This window comes from Hyperolius riggenbachi, chromosome 3, assembly GCF_040937935.1.
Source record: "Hyperolius riggenbachi isolate aHypRig1 chromosome 3, aHypRig1.pri, whole genome shotgun sequence".
In the NCBI taxonomy this organism is placed as follows: domain Eukaryota; kingdom Metazoa; phylum Chordata; class Amphibia; order Anura; family Hyperoliidae; genus Hyperolius; species Hyperolius riggenbachi.
This window is the reverse complement of record NC_090648.1, coordinates 114,469,717-114,484,577: the sequence shown is the minus strand read 5'-3', so window position 1 is coordinate 114,484,577 and position 14,861 is coordinate 114,469,717. Positions and strand designations below refer to the sequence as shown.

General features: G+C 44.8%; 1 protein-coding gene across 2 annotated transcripts in view; it reads left to right on the top strand.

The window, feature by feature from the left end:
* PRNP (prion protein (Kanno blood group)) overlaps window positions 1-14,072 on the top strand; it is a 45,512-nt gene extending 31,440 nt beyond the window's left edge. For both annotated transcript variants that reach the window (XM_068274822.1, XM_068274823.1), the window contains exon 2: window positions 9,030-14,072. In XM_068274822.1, the coding sequence (XP_068130923.1) occupies window positions 9,040-9,846 (807 nt within the window). In that variant the 5' untranslated portion in view covers window positions 9,030-9,039 and the 3' untranslated portion in view covers window positions 9,847-14,072. The remainder of the gene's footprint in view (window positions 1-9,029) is intronic.
* The last annotated feature ends 789 nt before the right edge of the window (window positions 14,073-14,861 follow it).

The following is a 14,861-nucleotide window of genomic DNA, read 5'->3' as shown; positions in this document are numbered from 1 at the left end:
CAAATGTGTGATTTTCACTGGATGGTAGCAACACAAGACAAAACGCAGCCTGCAGGCCTTTTTTTTAATAATGCATCAAAAATCGTACTCTCATGTAAAATCCAAGCTTTTGCTTACAAACTTATTTTGGAATGTTCTAAGTTATTTACACAACTGGGTGTACAGTTGACAGGGGAAACTTAATATTGTTTTCGCAACATGAAAAATAAGTATTTTTTGTTTAGAAACAAAGTTGGCCTTCCATACTGTCACCCCTGCATGTGATGTGAGTGTGAGTATCTGGCTGACTGCCTCATTCACAGCATGCCTCAGCCTACTGCAGATCAACATGCTGCCAAGATCCAACTACTTCTCATCCTTAAAGTGGATCCGAGATATACTTTTACTCATTGCATAATTGTGTTCCTTTCATATACAGTAGTTTATAGGGCATTCCTCAAGCAAAATACTTTTTTTTGTTTGTTTTAATACTCTAATTCACTATAAACTAAACAAGCCTTGCCCACAGCTCCTTTTGTAGCAAGGGCTTATGGGAGCTCAGTCTGGGCAGGAGGAGGAGGAGGTTACTAGCCAGAGATTTGGGAGGCAGAGGGGAGGAGGAAGGATGAGAGGGGACTGAATTTACACACAGGCAAGCTGATAGCATTTCTAGCCCTCAGCCTGTGACAATATGACAAACAGAACATAACTGCCCTCATTGTATCACAGGAATAAATAATCATAAACTTTTTAAGCTGTTTGCAGCTAGATATGCTGTGTAAACTATCTAAACTTTAGATAAGATATATAGACAAGTTACTTGTTACAGTTAGTTTTTCATCTCGGATCCGCTTTAAAGGGCTTCTGTGGAGGAGTTAAAAGAAAAAGACGACACTTACATGGGGCTTCTATCAGCCCCTGCAGCTGTCATGTCCCGCGCCGTCCTCCTGCAATCCTCGGTTCCCCGCCGCCGGTCCTAGACGAATAGTGCTCGCACCCACGCACATCATCGGGAGTTTTCTTGTACTGTGCTCTCCATGAAGCGCATGGAACTCTGCCACAGCCACAATTCTGAGGGGGGCGGAGCGATCACCTGTCTGGAGGAATTAGGTCTGATCAGGTAAGTATTTAATCCTAAGTCGTCATTGTCCCCCAGTCTGGTATCATTAAGACAGAGCCTGGCATGACGGGCTGTCTTTTTTACTTTAGGTTCTTTTTAGAGTGTACCCAAGGTGTCACTAAGTTAGTAAGCAAAAACGTACCTAAGAAGGGGTAGGCCTCTGAATCCCACGCAGTCCTACAGTCCCCCGTATCTGAGTGCGGACCTCCAGAAAAGTACCCCCAAGAGCTTGTCAGTAATCACATTGGGGCCATTCTCCTCTTCAGGCACTAGTGTGGCCATGTCTGTGCAGTAAGCCAGTGCTGCTTGTGCACAAGTGGCTCCATGTACAGCGCAGGTGTGGCTGTGCTCGTTCCAGAGGAGGAGCATGACCCTGATGTTAACGCGGCGGCTCCCCCAGGACCATATAATGCCAATTGGCGTCAAGTCCTGGGGGGGGCGTGTTTTGCTGGGAATCGCGCGCCGATCGCCGGTTGGAGAATGTTAGACGGTGGTTTCGCAGTCTATTTACACTGTACAGTGCTGTGATCTATATCGGCGCTGTACTGGGGACAGCCGTGTCAATCAGCTGACCCCCTGGGAGGCTCAGAGAGTGATCGGCTCTCATAGGCTGATGTCTGTGAGAGCAGATCGCTCTGATTGGCTGGCGGGGGGAGGGATCGGGGGGGGGGGAGAAAGAAAAGAAAAAAAATCACCATTTTTATTACTTAAAAAAAAAAAAAGCAGAATTAAATTTAATAAAAAAAATAACCACTGCCTGCAGCAGCAGTCAGGGCCTACCAACAGAAAGCTCTGTTGGTGGGCAAAAAAGAGGGGGGATTCATTTGTGTGCACGTATGTGTGGCTCTGCAGCAAGCCATTAAAGCTGCAGAGCCCTAATTTGAAAAAATAGCCTGGTCAGTAAGGGGGGGTTAAGCCTGAATCAGCTGATTTCAGCGTGCGGCTCTAAGAGCCGAGCACCGAAACTGGGCGCCGTTTTAGCAGCAATGCTATGATTATTATTATTTATTGTATTTATAAAGCGCCAACATATTACGCACCCTGCGACAACTCGGAGGGGGAATAGTATTTAAATCCGCCTCGGAGTTTACCGGCAGCAGGGAGAACCGTCATTCGGTTCTCCCCGCGCCGAACTGAGCTGCGCCGATATGACATGCACCCGGTAAAGCCTGTGCTCCTTAAGGGGTTAAGGAGGGTCCTGGCAAGAGGTGGGGGCCTGGAGGACGGCATTGGAAAGCCTCTGGAGCAGGGGTGTAAAGCTCAGTAAAAAGTCAAAACAGCATCTAAGTTCTGGGCCAAATTGTTTATCCAGATAACGCAGTAGTTTCCGGTGAGCACCCTTACATATGATCAGATGCAATACCTGAATGTGGCCATTGCAGTGGTGTGTGCCTCTGGATGGGAACGCAGTGTGCTGTAATCTGCTGTAAAAGGAGGAATGGAGAACACCAACCTCTGCTCTGCTGTATACTCAGCAAACTGGAAGTTACAGTTGTATTGTGGGATTGCCAGGCAGGTGGGTGATGGGAGTGGCGGCTCCAAACAGCTAATAGCAGTATGGAAGGCAAGGGCAAAGTTGTTGTGGTCTAAACACATGCTGAGCATTGTGCGCCAACTGTAGATCTTTCCCCTACCCGTATATGACCAGTCACAAAAATGGGCAGGGTGCACTTGCGTGGGTGGCCTACTAAGTTGTAACGACAATTGTAATTATGACACAAAATTTACAATTACGACACAAAGTTGTAATTCATCATAATAAGAAAATTTGTAATTTCGCATTAAATTGCAATTTCCTGTTTAATTTTGTGTTGCTCGAAATTCCGTAATGTCTTGTGAAACAAGAAAATTGCACAAAATTACAGGTAACTTGTAAAATTACAGGTTACAGGTGACCTGAAAATTTGGCCTGAAAAATACTTGTAATTACGAAAATGTTTGTAATTACAAAACTTTCATCCCAAAACGATTGTGATCAAAAATAATGATCATAATTGTGAAAAATTCTTCTATGGTCGAAATTTTACACAATGTGCCATGGTGACAACTTTTTTAAACGTAATTATGAAAAAATTACATGAAATTTCACAAAATCGTAATTGTTACAATCATGCACATTTGAAGCTCTAGCGGGCCACATGAAATGGCATGGTGAGCCACATTTGCACCGCGGGCCATGAGTTTGACACTCATGGTTATTTAGTGATAGACGGGCATCTTCCATGAACATTTGCAGACCGTTTGCAAATTTTTCCACGAATGTTTGCAAACTTGTCGTTCGTGGGGGACTCCATTGACTTTAATGGCAGGCAAACTTTAAAAACCTTCAGGGCATATTTGCAGCTACAATGGCTTTTAAAAAGGTGTCAAAACTGTCCAAAAACACGGACAGTGGCATATCAGAGGCAATGGTAATTGTTTTTCTTGTTTTGCTTACAGATTCCCTTTAATAGAACAACCCCGTATAGTCAGCTGCCTCTTGCATCTGCATGCAGGCAATAAGTATCCTTGCTTACAGAGACTCTGACGTCTCATAAAATTCACTTTTTTATTTTAAAAATGTGTTTAACATCATAGCACTACCTAAAATGCCACATCCCCGCGGCTGTAATCACACTAAATCCCCCCCTAACACCCCCCTCACTCTCCCCCGCAAATTCCACAACTTTCTTGGTCGTGGATTCTGCTGCTGGAGGAGGCAGAGCTTTCCACTGCAGCTCTACCTCCATTCGCGTATATGAGCGGTGGATCTCCGCCTCTCCTCCGCCCCTCTCAGTGTAGGAAGACTGAGAGGGCCGGGCGGAGGCAGAGCTGCAGCTGAAAGCTCTGCCTCTCACGGAAACGCTGTCCGGATTGCCTCTCACTCTGCCTCTCACGGAAACGCTGTCCGGATTGCCCCCCGGGGAGTTTGGGGGGATTTAGTTAAATTACAGCCACGGGGATGCAGCGTTTTAGGTAGGGCTATGATGTTAAACACATCTTTAAAATAAAAACATGAATTTTATGAGACTTAATCTCTCTTTAACCTTCTTAGCGGTATCCGCCGGAAGGATTTTTTTCAAACACGCAGCAAGCACTTTGCTTGCTGTGTGTTGATTCCGATCGCCGCCGTTCGCCGCCAGTGCGCCTCTATCTGCCGCGTAACCGCCGCCCGCCCCCCCCCCCCCCCCCCCCGCTGAGACCCCTGCGCAGCCTGGCCAATCAATGCCAGGCAGCGCTGCGGGGTGGATCGGAACGCCGGATGACGTCACGACGTCGATGACGTCATCACGATCGTCGCCATGGCGACGGGAGAAGCCCTAAAGGGAATCCCGTTCAGAACGGGATTTTCTTATGGGCGAGTGCGCCGGCGGCGATCGAAGGGGTGGGAGGGATAGCGCAGGGAGGGGGGCATCATGTAGCTAGCGCTAGGCTAGCTACATGATAGGGGAAAACATTTTTAAAAAATACTGCTGCGCATGCACCCTGGCGCTCTTAATAGAACGCCAGGGTGGTTAATGGGAACCTAAACTGAGAAGGATATGGATTTTTCCTTTTAAAATAATACCAGTTGCCTGACACTCCTGCTGATCCTGTGCCTCTAATACTTTTAACCACAGCCCCTCAACAAGCATGCAGATCAGGTGCTCTGACTGAAGTCCGACTGTATTAGCCCCATGCTTGTTTTATGTATGTGATTCAGCCAAAGAGATCAGCAGGGCTGCCAGGCAACTGGTATTGTTTAAAAAGAAACATCCATATCCCTTCTCAGTTAAAGTTCCTTTTAATAGTTGCTCAGGGCCGGCGCTTCCATAGAGGCAAAGGGGGCAATTGCCCCAGAGCCTATAGGGGCCCCCAACATGTGTATCCCCTCCCCTGCAGCTATGATGACCCCATACATGGCTGCAGGGAATGAGGAAGAGAGGTGCCGTGCGGGGAAGTCCGGAGTGTAGCACCTGATGCTGCCTCCTGCGTCCTGCTGCCTCCTGGTAAGACCCCAATGTGTTTACACTCTGGATTTATAAGGGAAAGGAGGAGGGGAATAATGGGGTCCCCAACAATGCTTTTGAGAACATATAATTGGCACCTAATGATTTTGTGTGGCTGGGAGTGCTGTGGGATGGGCAGTGGCATAGCAATAGGGGTTGCAGAGGTAGCGACCACATCGGGGCCCTTGGGCCAGAGGGGCCCTTCCTCAACCAAAGTATTAGCGGTTTATGGGTCCTGTGGTGGTAATAATCACTTCTATAGATGCTTTGAATAGTAGAAATCATTAGCAAACTGTTGCCCAGCCCCTTCTTGCACCTCTGACACTGCGGATGACCTTGGTAGGTTTTGTTGCACCGTATCAAGTGTTACATATAGAGTGCTTGGGGGGGGGCATGTAAAACTCGCACCGGGGCCCATAGCTCCATAGCTACGTCACTGGGGATGGGCCCTGGGAGTCGGCTTGGAGACAGTGTGTGTGTGTGGTTGGGGGGGGGGGGGGGGGTTTGACATTGCTAGGAGGGCCCCCAAGTTACTTTTGCCCTGGGACTCCATTGTGGATACAACCGGCCCTTTAGCTTTAGCTAAATTACAAGACGACTGTGTTGCTTGTCAGTGAATACTAGTTGTCGTCATGCATGAAAGTCACAGGTCTTCAGTCTGCTGCACACACAGTAACATGAATGAAGTGCATGTAATCATTATCATGTCACTTCGCAATGATTCATTCATGTCAGCTGCTAACTTCCACTATGGCAGCCCTTGCCAAGTACAATGACACAATGGAATTTTAAGTGCAACTAAATATTCAAAAACAAAACATTATCCTAGATAGTCAGAACTCTAAAGAGGTACTTAAGCGAAAAGGGGGAGAAAATAAATCAATACATTGCAAAGTGAGAAGTTAAAAAAATAGAAGAGAGATGAGGAAATGAGTGATATTTGCCATGTTGTTCATATTGTTCGATCCACAATCAGCCTGCACGTCATCATCTTTACTGCTGACAGACATGAAAAAAAATGGACCGCACCCACTGCCATAATCTGTAACCACACCACAGTGCTCTCTCCAGAACTAATTTGGCGGGCGAGGAGCTGCCCAGCTGTTTTGAATCCTCGCCCGGCTGTTATCATTCGCCCACCTAGCTAGCAAAACCCAGCGCTGTAAACCTTAAACTGCACGCAGGAGCGCTCCATTGCCTCCTATCAATCAGCGCCTGGCTCTCACACAATAGCGAAAGACATTGCTGTACACTGCAGGAGCACTCCTCTGCCTGTGTGATCTCACGCTTCCTGGTGGAACAGGGAGTGGCTGGGCTGCTTGTAAGGGGCGGGACCATGCGCTGCATCTTGGTTGCCAACAGTCCATATTTGGCAGTCACACTGTGGGAGGGGTTTCACCACAATATCAGCCATACAGACCCCACTGATGATCTATTCGAGAAAAGGTAAAGATTTCTCATGTGAAAGGGGGTATCAGCTACTGATTGGGATGAAGTTCAATCCTTGATTACAGTTCCTCTTTAGGCTGCCTCAGGTCCATGCAGGAGGGGTGAGGGGAATGAGGACATGACACAACAGTTCCCTCATACTGACAAGGGCATGTTTACTTGGGAGCAGAACCAAAGGATGAATGAACTTGGGTTTACTGGTTCCCTTATCTTTTCACCTCAGGAACAGCAGCACTTTCCCTAATGGGACAAAAGCCCTTCCAATGTTATGAAACACCATGTATTCTTATATCCATATATGGTCATGTAAAAGCATAATCTGGCTGTGTAATATTTAAAGCTATAGGCTTCCTATACACCAGCGGTTCTGGATGCTTGCCTTGCTTACAGGGGCCAAAAGGGATAATTTGCATATTCAGTAGTGGTGCATTGTGGGTAACCACAAATGTTCACTTATAGCTGAATTATTGCAATTCCTTCTGTTTTAAGAAGGCAAATTCTACCAAGCATGTTCTATTTAAAAACTTGAAAATTAGATTTATTGTTTGGTCTCAATTCTAAAATATAGAAACTATGGACCCTTTTTTATCTATCCTCTGCTCTCAGGAATACAGTTCTCTGCCAGAAAAGTGTTTTATAGCTGTAATACATTGTCAGTGAGGGACGCTATAGTCCGACTGGTTCCGATTGAAGAAAAACTCAGTTTGTTGCATAGCAGAATATTAACTCTTTCAGGCTTCATTTACACTGTAAAATCAAAATTCCAATTCTGATTTGTGATACAAATGTGTGATTTTCACTGGATGGTAGCAACACAAGACAAAACGCAGCCTGCAGGCCTTTTTTTAAAAAACGCATCAAAAATCGTACTCGCATGTAAAATCCAAGCTTTTGCTTACAAACTTATTTTGGAATGTTCTAAGTTATTTACACAACTGGGTGTACAGTTGACAGGGGAAATTTAATATTGTTTTTGCAACATGAAAAATAATAATTTTTTGTTTAGAAACAAAGTTGGCCTTCCATACTGTCACCCCTGCATGTGACGTGAGTGTGAGTATCTGGCTGACTGCCTCATTCACAGCATGCCTCAGCCTACTGCAGATCAACATGCTGCCAAGATCCAACTACTTCTCATCCTTAAAGTGGATCCGAGATAAACTTTTACTCATTGCATAATTGTGTTCCTTTCATATAGTTTATAGGGCATTCCTCAAGCCAAATACTTTTTTTTTTTGTTTGTTTTAATACTCTAATTCCCTATAAACTAAACAAGCCTTGCCCGCAGCTCTTTGTGTGCCTTGGCGCTGTAGCAAGGGCTTATGGGAGCTCAGTCTGGGCTGGAGGAGGGGAAGGTGTTACTAGCCATTGATTGCAGAGGGGAGGAGGGAGGAGGAGAGGGGACTGAATTTACACACAGGAAAGCTGATAGCATCTCCAGCCCTCAGCCTGTGGCAATGTGACAAACAGAACATAGCTGCACTCATTGTATCACAGTATAAATCAATACATTGCAAAGTGAGAAGTTAAAAAAATAGAAGAGAGATGAGGAAAGAGTGATATTTGCCATGTTGTTCATATTGTTCGATCCACAATCAGCCTGCACGTCATCATCTTTACTGCTGGCAGACATGAAAAAAAATGGACCGCACCCACTGCCATAATCTGTAACCACACCACAGTGCTCTCTCCAGAACTAATTTGGCGGGCGAGGAGCTGCCCAGCTGTTTTGAATCCTCGCCCGGCTATTATCATTCGCCCACCTAGCTAGCAAAACCCAGCGCTGTAAACCTTAAACTGCACGCAGGAGCGCTCCATTGCCTCCTATCAATCAGCGCCCGGCTCTCACACAATAGCGAAAGACATTGCTGTACACTGCAGGAGCGCTCCTCTGCCTGTGTGATCTCACGCTTCCTGGTGGAACAGGGAGTGGCTGGGCTGCTTGTAAGGGGCGGGACCATGCGCTGCATCTTGGTTGCCAATAGTCCATATTTGACAATCACACTGTGGGAGGGGTTTCACCACAATATCAGCCATACAGACCCCACTGATGATCTATTCGAGAAAAGGTAAAGATTTCTCGAGGAAAAGGGGTATCAGCTACTGATTGGGATGAAGTTCAATCCTTGATTACAGTTCCTCTTTAGGCTGCCTCAGGTCCATGCAGGAGGGGTGAGGGGAATGAGGACATGACACAACAGTTCCCTCATACTGACAAGGGCATGTTTACTTGGGAGCAGAACCAAAGGATGAATGAACTTGGGTTTACTGGTTCCCTTATCTTTTCACCTCAGGAACAGCAGCACTTTCCCTAATGGGACAAAAGCCCTTCCAATGTTGTGAAAGGCCATGTATTTCTTCTTCATTGGTTAAAAAAGCAATATTTGTTTCCATATATGGTCATGTAAAAGCATAATCTTTGTATGTTTGCTGTTCAGTGTATTTTGGCTCATAGCAATTTGTGAAAATGGAATATGTCAAGTATATGACTGTGTTTGTCCCTTTTCCTACAGATCTGTCAGGATGTCCAGAACACTTTGGACCTGCCTCGCGCTCATCTCACTCTTGCTGGTGTTGACTGAAGCCTCAAAGAAAGGCGGGAAAAGCAAAGGTGGTGGATGGGGAAGTAGTGGGAGCAACAGAAATCCAAGCTACCCAGGAAACACAGGGAGCAATTGGAATCCAGGCCAGCGGAATCCAAACTACCCAGGAAACACTGGGAGCAACTGGAATCCCGGCCAACAAAATCCACATTACCCTGCCAATCCTGGTGGTGGCTGGAACCAAGGAGGTGGTTCTAACTGGAATCAAGGGGGTGGCTGGGGTAACAATTATAATCCAGGAGGAAGTAACTACAACAAGCAATTTAAGCCTCCCAAGAACAAGCCCAACATGAAGATGGTGGCTGGTGCAGCGGTAGCAGGAGCAGTCGGGGGTTTCGTGCTGGGAAATGCTTTCAGCAACATGAGATACAGTTTTGACAATGATAGGGAATCTCAATATTACAACAATTACCGCAATCAAATGCCCAACCAGGTCTACAGACCAATGTACCAAGAGAATACACACGTCACTGAAGATAGGTTTGTCACCGACTGCTACAACTCAACAATGATCGAATATGTGGGCAAGCCAGCTGAAGAGAAGAATGGCACTGATGTCAATGAAGTGGAGTTTAAGGTTAAGAGCACCATTATTCGTCAGATGTGCGTCTCTGAGTTTCGTCGTGGACCTGAGTATATGGGCTACAATGCTTCTGGGCTCAGATTGCCCTTTAGCTTAAGTGCAATCTTCTTCATCTCCCTCTTTGTGCATTTGTTGTCGCAGTGATCAGCTATATTGATGGGAGAAGTCCGTACCGTGTATATAAGTTGAATCGATACAGATATTCTGCTCCACTGCCTAAGCCAATATTTTCTCTATCGATTTCCTGTATGACCTCCGTCTCAGGAGGTCCTGAAATATGCGCTGTGTTTTATATTAGTGTAAACATCGCCTGTCACAGCTAAACAGCAAAAAAGCAACGTGGTTGTCAGTCTCTCCCCGGACATAGATCTGCATTTACACAACTGGTAAAAATCCACCTGTTACCTGGAACGATGAAACACGAAATTTATGTATTGATAAAAAGTTGTCTTCAATGTTTGCATGTTTTTGCACTGACCACCATGTTTTCTTTATCTGGCTACCTTGAAAGCATAACAAAAGAACTCTCAAAGCAGATATTTGCTGTTGTATTTCAAAAGAAATAGAAAGAAGAAGTCTTTGTGAAAATATACCCTTTTATTGGTTGTCTTTTAAGCTTAAGTTGCAGATCTGTTTGAAAAATGGACAAGCACATTTCTACGCCTAGATCTTCATTAATAGCCTTGTCCAGAAATAAAAAAAATCCACATTTTATAATCAAGTGAGTCAGGCGTGCCCCTGGAATTTAACCATTATAGAAGGAGGAAGACCAGCTGAAGGGAGTTGAGGATCACACATCTAGCAAATTATTTAATGCAACATATAACGTGCTATATTTGTATTTACACTTATGGGCTTATTTAATGAGACAAAGTGCAGTGTGCAACTGCAGCCAAACAGCAATCACTCTGAAAGTTCTAACTAAAGTAAACAAAGGCGAAGTTGAATGACTTCAGGTTGTACATCATCGTTTTTAGCATTGCTTTATTAAATAATCCCATTCTTGACCTAACCGAGATAGTTTGACTCAGACACAGTGTAATTGGCTATTCATAATACCTATATAACCAAGATGTGGACTGGTGACCCTAAAGTGACACGAAATGGAACTTGAGGCCTGAACATATTATTATAAAGCAGATAATTAAAGGTGGTCTATGGTGAGAATGGCTCCGGAGTTACTCTTAGGACAAATACAGCGGTTACCCACAGGGTCAGGTGACAGACCTCTAGTTTCAGGTCGAAGTCCCTCATCTTTAAGACTCTTTTTTTTTTTTTGGTTCTTTAATGTGATTGAGGCCTTCATTGGTCAACATAGAAACTCAAGAGCTCAGTTGTCTTTACTGTCAGCTCCACTTCTATCTCTCCAGTTTCTGGGGCTGCTGGATGTTTACAAGTGCAGTTGTCCTTGTGGGTATCCTCTGACTGGGTAGTTTGTTACTGTATGCTCAGGAAATATTCCTCAAGTTTACTTCAGGGTTACTTAAAAGCAAACATGTCACCTCAAGGCTGGGAAATAAAAACTGAGAGTATGGTCAATTAATACAAAGTCAGAGATTGCCTTCAATGTAAAATGCTTGTTTGAATGATCAGATTCATGCTAAAACCATATGCAGATGCAGATGTAGATGTTTTGCTTACGTTTTGCCTCTCCCGTCCACCTACCAAGGTGGTCTTGTGACATGACGGGTGGCTTTATGGTTCAGGAGAGAAGATCAGGAGCTCATATGAAACTTATTTCACTGTAACTCCAGCAACTTGTATCTCTGTAAATTCTGATTATTCTGACCTGCACTTTTCGCCAAAAGACCCCTCTGATTGTGTATTATTGCATCATGCTTTCAGCTTTTCTTTCTCTGGTTCGAAGCAGGTTTTCACCAACTGATGAAGTTATTATGCACATTGCCAGTCTGAGTGTAAGCATCATGGATGTAGAAAGGAACAAAGCTGTCTATTGACCTAGTAGGTCACATGTTTCTGTATTTGTACGATATTAATAATAATTAATAAAATGTTTGCCTTTATTACTGTGCGTTGTGGCTGCTGCCACAATACATTAGTCTGAAAGTTCCAGTCAAGTGTAGAATATGCAGATTATACATGTAAGCAGTCTTCTCCTATCTCTCAAGCATCCTAGATGAGATAAGTCTCTGTGATGGTTGGCATCTCCACCATCTCCCAGATGGCCATAAAAAAAGATGTGGCACTTGTTTCTTAATAATTCTGTATTGTAGAGAATCCACCATAAATGCCATAAGCGTAACTATGGAACTGAATATTCTTGTGAAGATATCTCGGTTTTATGATTCCTGAGAAATACAAGAAGTCAGTAGATGACTAATGCGGCGTGGACGTTTCCGGGGTCAATCCAACCAAAACGGATACTTCAGATTTGGATAAATGTTGATGGGAATCACGTAGTGGTTTCTTTCAGTTCTTGAAGACTCCGGTGAAACTAGTGAGAGATCGAAACTCCCAAAATTTGGTTTGAGTGATGGAAGAATAAGATGACCTGATAAATGGCCCATTTGGTCTTCATTGTACTTAAGGGACTCTAGCTAGAGATCCAGGCTTTTCTTGAGTTGAAGGCCTTTGCAAAGCTAGTTATTGTGCTACCACGGCTGAGTTGTCCATAATGTCAAATAATTGAGCAAATGGCCAATACGGTGGGCGGAGTTTGAAAACATTGTAATGTAGGTGGGAAATCAAGCTTAGATATCTCATCCCCCAGAGGCACAGAGAGGTATGAGAAGTATCTGTGTAACTAAACATTCCATCCTCACATATTACAGTTCTTGATCCCGGGATTCACATTGTTTGAGCTCCAGAAAGAGAACACCATAATGATTTTGGTAGAATCAGTTTCCCACCTCAATAGAAAGTTTGATGTATTAAAGTGCACTACTAAGAGTTGTCATTGCTTCTCCCACAGTCTTCAATCAGATTATGCAAGTATTCTCAGTTTTTACAACTAAATCAATATTTTATAACTGTGCAGTATCCCCAAGGCAATGCTAAAGCTTTGAAGTTATCACGAAGCATTGTTATTGCTTCCAGACATTGTGACTGAGCAACTTGGCAGCATCACAAGCAATAGATCAATTTTAAATCTAGCGGATATTCCTATCTAGTGGATATGCCATTTTATGCAGATATTACTTGTATTGATGCTAGAAGTTATCTTGCAGCAGATGCACTGCTCATGGAAGGTTTTTCTTTGCTGCAGGTGCCCTGGTAATTGAGGGGTTCCCTTGCTGCAGTTACTCAAGCAATTGAGGGGTTAGCTTGCTGCAGGTGCTCAAGCAATTGAGGGGTTCCCTGCTGTAGGTACTTAAGCAATTGAGGGGTTCCTTTGCTGCAGGTTTTCAAGCAACTGAGGAATTCTTTTGCTCCAGGTACTCAAGCAATGGAAGGATTTCCTTGCTGCAGGTACCAGGTTTCGGAGGAGTTCTTTTTGCTGCACTGGAGGTACTTAAGCAATGGAGGGGTTCCCTTGCTGCAGGTACTCAAGCAATAGAGTTGTTTTGTTTATCAATGGGAAGGTTTCCTTAATACAGGTGTTACAGGTGTTCTATCAATGTAGGTGTTTCTTTGTTGTAGGTACTCAGGCAATGGAGGGGTTCCCTTTCTGAAGTTGCTCTGGCAGTAAAGAACATGGCTTGCTGCAGTTGTTTTGGCAGTGAAAGGGCAGTAATGCTGCAGTTGCTCTTAAAGTGGAGGGATCAGCTTGTTGCAGGTTGCCAGCCACAACTAGAGAAGAACAGAAGGTTGCAGGATGAGGAGAGAGGAATCTGAAAGCAAAAGAACTGGGAAACCAACTGTAAACCCAGGATAGCATATCTAAGCAAAGTGAACCACCCATATTTAAGTCAACCCTCCACTTAAACCTTTTAAATGAGGGAGAATTTATCACACGTAATGAATTGAATTCACCAAAATGAAATCCTGATGTGCCACAAAACGTAAAGGGGCTACAATTCTGCCCATCAATAAATATCTGTAGATGCTAAAAAGTTACGATTAGAATGTGATAGATGTAGTCTGATTGGCAACAGGTAAGAGATGACAGCTCTTAGTGATGATCCTTTGATAAACGAGGCCTGTATGGGCAGCAGGGATGCTCACAGGAAGGTGCAAGCCTTCAGACACATGTACACCATGCTGGACCCCAGATCCCATCTAGAATGAGGGCCCGGTGTAACTGCAATCCTATTCCATTGTTTGTTATTATTTGTTGTCTTGTTAATAAAGCTGAGTGGAAAGACGCTCATGCAGCCTCCACATATTTTCTTTTAGTTCTTGATATGTATATGCCTTGTTCTGTTCAGCATGGTGTAAGGTGCCATTTATAATAAATTACTGTGGATTAACCAGGCTTTGGAGTGATTGCTGCTCCTGTTCAGGACAATGACTGGAGCGAAAACCTCACAATCCGCTTACACAAATCACTCTGCTTCAGCTTTAAATAACAGGAGATTATAGGGACACTGAATGTTAGCTATGACAACAAACAGCGTGGGCAGTGGTCCAAGAATAATGGCCCATACTCACGGGCAACTTTTCTTCACTGTCGCTAGCACACGGGAGCGTGTGCGCGACAGTTCGGCGACAGCTCGTCGCCACGTCCCTCTGCGTACACACGCGGAAGAGGGATCAGCGGTGCGACGGAAGCTATCGCCGACGTTCCTCCTCCCCCTGCCGGAAGCTCCGTGGTCTCTATAGAGGTTGCTGTCGCTAGTCCGCATACACACGTGGACTATCGACAGTTGCGGCGAAGTTGCAGCGGCAAGTGTCGCCGGGTGAATGACCGCGCCAATCGCCTGGTGACAGCAGCGACGAGCGACGGTTCGGGGTGCGCCCCCGTGTTGCGCCTCATACTCACGGGTGACCTGTCGCCGCAACACGCGCGCGCCGCGTGTTGCGGCAACAATTGGAGCCCGTGAGTATGGGCAATAAGGGTTGCAGAGGTTGCGACTGCTACAGCCACTTTGGTACAGAGTGCCCACGTGAGTCCTGCATCAGCACTGTATTGATTTTTTACTGGTAACAAAATCAACAGGGCCATTTCTAGCCAATTTTCTGAGACGATGACAGCTTAGTTAGACAATTAATAGTATTTGCCATTTCATTGTTATGCTCTTCTGCTCTCTTTTGTTATG